The sequence below is a fragment of the Chlamydotis macqueenii genome, chromosome 4 (genome assembly GCF_036417535.1).
Source record: "Chlamydotis macqueenii isolate bChlMac1 chromosome 4, bChlMac1.mat, whole genome shotgun sequence".
NCBI classification, from domain to species: Eukaryota; Metazoa; Chordata; class Aves; order Otidiformes; family Otididae; genus Chlamydotis; species Chlamydotis macqueenii.
In genome coordinates, this window is record NC_141559.1 from 64,994,772 (window position 1) to 65,001,483 (window position 6,712).

The 6,712-nt window shown below is 36.9% G+C and overlaps 1 protein-coding gene across 1 annotated transcript in view; it reads left to right on the forward strand.

Moving 5' to 3' along the window:
- The window catches only part of DHX15 (DEAH-box helicase 15), a 51,305-nt gene extending 44,845 nt beyond the window's left edge, over positions 1-6,460 (forward strand). The window contains exons 13-14 of the mRNA XM_086746887.1: positions 4,496-4,665; positions 5,895-6,460. Of these exons, the coding sequence (XP_086603013.1) occupies positions 4,496-4,665; positions 5,895-6,012 (288 nt within the window). The 3' untranslated portion in view covers positions 6,013-6,460. The remainder of the gene's footprint in view (positions 1-4,495; positions 4,666-5,894) is intronic.
- The last annotated feature ends 252 nt before the right edge of the window (positions 6,461-6,712 follow it).

The following is a 6,712-nucleotide window of genomic DNA, read 5'->3' on the forward strand; positions in this document are numbered from 1 at the left end:
CTGAAATAGTACTAATTATATAATTAGTACTAAGTACTATAAATTTGCCTTCCTTCAGTTGTACATCAGTGACTGATAAATGTGGAATTTCTGCTAATGACAAATAATCTCTTTGCACCTCATATTTCAATACAAACTTGAATTCCAGTAAATCTGCCCTAGACAGGCAAAGGGAATAATAAAGTCATTTAAACATGCCAACAATTTTGCATGTAGAAAAACTTCTGGAAGGATCGATATTGACGACAGGCTAAGTGTCTTTTAAGATTTTTCTGCTATGTCCCCTGTTTATTCTAGCTTTTATAATGGAAAACTTTTTTATTGGCTTTTTTCAGTAACTGTTTCTATATCGGACATCAGAATATGCAAAGTATGTATAAAATAGAGGAGGAGCAGTGCTTGCAAAATCACTTAGAAAAACTGCTCATTGAAAATAAAATACGTCAGAAATACTACTTTCTCAGTACTTTAGTGCTAGACATATCCTGTCTTAAGAAAGGGGAGAGATTGGAAAATGTAATTTGGCAACAAAACTCAAGAACTAGGTAGAGATGATTATTTGCTCAACAGAAGTAGAACAACTGAGCTTATAATTTTTAAAGTGTTAATAGATGTGTAGCTGAAATAACTGCAAAAAAAAATTGTACTACAGGAAGTAAGCTAAGGAATCTGTTAAAACAAAATTTGAAAAGGCAAGCCAAAATGCCAAAGTATCTTAAAGATAGGCCATCTTCCTCTTAGCCAATTTTTTTTTTTTTTTTTGAGACTGATACTACCATCTATTTTAAAGAACTTTGGTCTTTGTGATTTGTATTTCCAATCTAGTAGTGAAGGCAGAACAAGAATTGTCATTTAAGTCAAAATTTAAAGGTGGAACAAAGTCCTGTGATGTCTTCAAATCAAGCTTGGAATCTTTTTTTTTGGAAGACATGGCTTAGTCAAACACGGGATATATCTCAGTCACTAGAGAGGATGAAATGAAATGACCTGTGCCGTACAGGAAGTTAGATGTCATGATTGGACTACTAATTTAAATCACATTCTTACTGCTACTCAGTCTTTGGTGCTATTTCGTGTATAGAATGACGTATGTTTTGAAGTCTTTATATAATCAGGCTCCTATGGTAATAAAATAAACCTATGACACGAAAGTGGTCACCAGTGCATTTAATGGTATTAATTTTACTCTTTAAGAATGCAGAAGAACAGTTTAAAACTTCCATTAGCTTCAGAAACACTTGTGTGCTCTGCAAGCAGAGATTTCAGAAATCCAAACAACTGACATTGCTCATTTGCTGCGTGCTAGCATTCTTTTTTCAAAAAGATGAACAAGAAACAGTTACTTCTCTAAACTTTTCTGTCAAGACTAGCCTGCCAAAATTTGTCGCCTTAAATCCATAAAAGGTTGAATCTTGTGATACTGTTGCTGCTTTTGTCCTTTAAGTGCATTTGGGTTTGCAGTGTTTGACTAAAGACCACTGGTTGGGCTCTCTAGGCTCAGTGACCTGATGGATGATAAATAAGTACAAGCACACCTAACATTTCAGAGGAGGATGTATCATTCTTAAAAAAATTGTGACATCCTTGAAACCTCCGTTATCAGAACTTGAACTAAAAGCAAAGTGTGGCATGTGCCATGGTGGCCACTGTTTCCGCTTGGGTTTGTCATGCTGATAAAAGCATTATAATTGTCTCGAAGTCATCAGCAGGTTGGCTTTCTCGGTCTGCAGAGTAACCTGTTGTAGAGATGCATAGGCTGGCTTGGCTCTTTATGATCCTTTTAGTTATGTTTGTATAGCTCCTTATGTTGTGTAGTCAATAGTGTTAATAGCTTTTCCCTCCATTTATGGCCCCATTCTTTATTTAGGTAGCCTGATGCACAAATGTTCTGTACTAATACATGACAAATTCCTTGATGATCCTGGGGTTCAAGTGTGTTCCCTAGTATCTTGTGTACTACCACTACTCATTGAGAAATGAACCCATTTCATAGAAGTACTTTGTAAGATTCTGTGGAAGCTCGTGCTTTTTATATTCTGTAAAACATCACAGAATGATTAAGGTTGGAATGGACCTCTGGAGGACATCTGGCTCAACCACCACGTTGTATTTTCAAGGCACTGGAATTGGTTGTATGCCAGGGGTTCAAAGGAGCATAAGTGTATATGCTGCCTCCCCCGTGTCCTTGTTCGCTCCCTTGTGTCAACTTTGTTTGCCTGAGCCCATTCTAAATTCTTTCAGCATAGTGATCTGGCAAGCCACTTACATCTTCAGAGAGGAAGCAGAACTGGCGCTCTGTCAGCTGTGCTGAAACAGCTCACGCCGAGAGGGAGCAGGAAAATGTAGTGGCTGACAGGTCATCATAGTTGTGGAGCCATAGCTTCACTGTGCATATTTCATGACAGACTGTTGCCATTGCTGAACCTGAAATTCTTTACCAATGTGTGTGCTAACAAGCATACTTAAGAGAAACATCTAAATACTGTAGCTCAGTGTTAGCTCAGGATCAAAATAAGTCGCAGTAGTATGTAACCAATTAAAGGTGACTTATCTCCGATACCCATGCTCTAAGGAAACTTTTTTTTAATTTGCCGTTATTGCCTGTCCTTCCCTGAAAATTAAGAGCTAACTATATTTTTCTGTAGCATTTTTTCTTTGAGTATGCTTAATTAGTTATTTCAGAATCTTTTTTTTCTTAGTTCAGAATTACACAAAGTAAACAAGAAATACAACTTATTATAAATTACATGGAAAAGGAAATGTTATGTATTTGAGAAAGCTAGACTTTACTATTTTAATACATCTGAGAGACTGAGGTGTTAAAGGTAAACTGTACTGATTTAAATTTAACAGCACACTGTTTTCTAGAATGAAACCTAAATAAATTAATTGTTCTGTGCCTTTACAGGAATAACAGAAACAGGTAAAGCACCCAAATATTTTTGTACGCATGCTTTACTTTTGATCTGAAAAATGAAATTGATTTTTAAAAAAAATTCATTTTTTTTTTTAAAAGAAAATAATCCCACAGCAATATATGTGCTGCAGTTGTGCTAGGTCTGACAGTTGAGTTTCTGGTCTACTCTGGTTTGCAGCTATACCTGCTATTTGATTTTTTGCAAATTTTGGATTAAGTTGGATTAAATTAAGCCTAAATAGCTACAGATGATGCACTGTTAATCTCCATTTAAAAGAGCCTCTGTTGATTCCCCAGACTTGAAATAAAGTAGCAGTGTAATCTCTAAAATCTTGGGTGAAAAGATTTGCAGACTATTGAAATAATTTGTCCCACTGCTAAAAGATGGATATTAATGTTAAAAAATAGGAGAAGTACAGTCAAAATAAGTAATTTGTTACTAAGGAGAATATTCTGACTTAAAATTTGAGGGTAGCTATTGCTTTAGAAATGTTTGGATTTTTATCTAGTAGATGGAATTAACCTTTGACTAGGCAAAGAAAAAGGTGAGATATACCTAGGAATTAAGAAAACAAGGAAGAACACAGTCTGTATTAAAGGAAAACAGCTACTGATGATCTGATTAAAAATGTGTCTTTGACATCTTTCAGCCATTGTCTGCTATGATTGATCTTTTTACGTATTTTTGTATGAGTCTGTGTGTATATATGTAATGAAATAAGTACCGAGGTCATCTTGAGTTACCGCTATCAAAAGGTTAATTTTAGTTGCCTGTGCTGTTAGATTAACTGTTCTTACAGAGGACATCCTTCTAAGGATGACTGTCTGCTTTCCAAATCTTAATGAGCTAGGTATCAGAGCATCTCAGTGAGGCAGGCATTATTCCCTTTCATAGAGTGAGAAGCTTGGTCAGAGAGAGGTTAATTGATTTTCACCAAGGTCACAGCAGAAGAGTGTTGCTGAACCTACCCTTTCCAGCTCTGAAGCTCATGCTGTAATAAGACTGTTTTTATATCTGACATACTAAACTTCCTGTTCTTTCTGGACTGACATTTTTTTTTCAGACTCTGTGTGAGAGGATTTGCAGAATAATATGTGCATCAGTAAAATTACTGCTGAAACACTGCACTAATAAAAACTTGAAAGGATAACATTGCAGCTTACTGATCCTACAGCAGCTACTGCAGTGAAGTGCTTGAAGCAGGTGTCTTGTACTAGACCCCCGTTGGCTTCATGTAGTATTACGAACCTGTCCGATAGATATTCCCTTCCAGTAAATCTGTTTGCATTGCTGCTGTTCTAATAATGATTCTTCTCTTTAGGTGATAATTATTTTTGTATGTTGCTTCAAACTGTATATTAGAATATATACTTACCGTGGCAGTTAGCAAAAACATCTGGCATCTTGATTGTATCTATAAAAAAACCTGAATAGCTGAAGTGGTCAAGTAATGTGCCAAATTTAGATGGGATTTGAAAGTTGGGATGGTATATTTTGTATAGAACACTTAACAGTCAGCTTGAAATCACTTAATTTAAAAATTGCCTGTGGTAATGAAAGAATGTCTTTTTACTTAGGTGGCACATTTGGAACGAACAGGGCATTACTTAACAGTAAAAGATAACCAGGTGGTGCAGTTGCATCCCTCCACTGTTCTTGATCATAAACCAGAATGGGTGCTCTATAATGAGTTTGTCCTCACAACAAAGAATTACATCCGGACATGTACAGACATCAAGCCAGAATGGTAAGCCAAAAGTCTTAATATAGTCATGACCTACTGTAAAGCTCTTGTTTCTCTTTTTCCTTTTTTTTTTAATTGAGGTAATTCCTTTCACTGTTCTTGAACCTAGTATCATCAAAATGGTTTGGGGTACAGCAGTGGCGTGGACTTGAGATCTTGCAGATGACTAAAGGTTTTCTTTGTGGATACTTGGTTCTGTTTGTGGGAGTTGTGTGTAAAACTTGATGTCCAGGCTCTGTATGCAGTGTGCAGAGAGGTGCTTAACTTAAAAACAGTTACTTTAGTAAGCCTGTTGGGAAGGAGCTGCTTGAAGATGTTAGGTTTGAGGATGTGTCCTAGCACTCACCTGTGTACCTAAGTTAAGAGATACTGGTAGGTGCCTCTGTTCTCAAGATGTAGGACCTCTCTTGGCAGTAGGTGTCTGTAAATTTTCTGTAAGGATCTGAACAGGATTCAGTGCTTTCTGAAAATATGAAGGAAAGAGGTGGGAATACCAGTACAGCCTGCCTTGTCATAACATTGATTAGTCAATAGAGTGCATGTCAGGGAAATTAAAGGCCTGATCCTCTGCAAGCAAGCAGAGATCCGCAGCGTCTTGCCTGTCTTTAAGGCTGTAATTGAACTGCCAAGTTGTAAGCTTTGGGGATGTGGGAGGCTCTTCAGCTGTTGTTGAAATTGTGCTGTTGTGCAGAAAGAGTTTAGAGATTCGTAAGCCAGAAAACATAGTGTATACAGTCTTGTCTGTAGGATTTCAATGGAAAATAGGTGTTTGAATCCTTCCTTAGAAGTCTTTTTCTGAATGAGTGCGGTGTAGCCTAAAGCAGGATCCTGTGGCCCTGGTTGCATTTTTAAGCTTAAAACAGCTAAGGCTGAACTGTACTTTTGCACAAAGTGGTATTTAGGTGGAGTTCTGTGGCTTGTGGACTTTGACGTTGAGCAGCAGGTCTGACTGTATGGGCTACTATGGTGCGTACTGAAGCGGCAGTGTGGGTCCGTAAGGGGCGTACCGCTCAGGAGGAGCGTCTCGCTAGACTCAAGTGCGTGCTTTTTTGCCTTGGACTTGGGCCCTTGCACAGGATGGGACTGAGATGCAAATGTGTGTGCGTGTGTGTAAACTTTCCTTAATCTTAGAATTGCAGAAGGGGCTGAAAACAACAGATAATCTTGTAGAATTTCTGTAGGATGCATCTTAAAGTTTGAGTATTAGTAACAAACTTTTCCTTTTTTGACAGGCTGGTGAAAATTGCCCCTCAATATTATGACATGAGCAATTTTCCACAGTGTGAAGCAAAGAGGCAGTTGGATCGCATCATTGCCAAACTTCAGTCCAAGGAATACTCGCAGTACTGAATTTATGCTTTGAACTGAAGTTATTCAGAGGACAGCTTTAAGAGATGAAAGGATTCAAAGTTCAAGTTGTGCTCTTCACTTTGATTCAATAATGGCCTTTATTTGAAAGCTTTTTAATTTTTCTTTACAGTAAATATTCCATTCTGATTTCATAAATTAAACATTTATGCCTCCCTTTTGTGTTGACACTGTAGCTCATACTGGAAAAGCTGATCAATGTTTTGCAGTTTATTGAAAGTAGTTCTATATATAACAATGTTATAAGCATTTCTTTAGAAATGGTTGAAAATGCTTCTAAAAATGTGATTATCGACCATGGTATGCATGATCGTTGTAATTGTTGACATTCCTTTTAGAAGTTGTGAAATGTTACAACTTGTGCTTATGTAGACACAATCTTCAGCTTCAGTACAAAGGTACTGACTTCAATAAAGTCTATTTATACTAATTTTTTTGCCACAGTATGTCGATATTTCTATTGTTTTGATCAAAATGTGAGAAGCCATTTTGTCTCCTGTTAAACTGCTGTTTTATTGACATGGCAGTAGTTTAATATTTTAATATTCAGAGTGCAGATGCTTAAGCCACCACAATTGTGGTGACAACAGTATAATGCATACAGTGTTGATCCCCTGCAAACTCGTTAAAATTATGTAGGAAACTGTTTTTCAAATGAAATGCATGCAGAATTTTTTGGAGA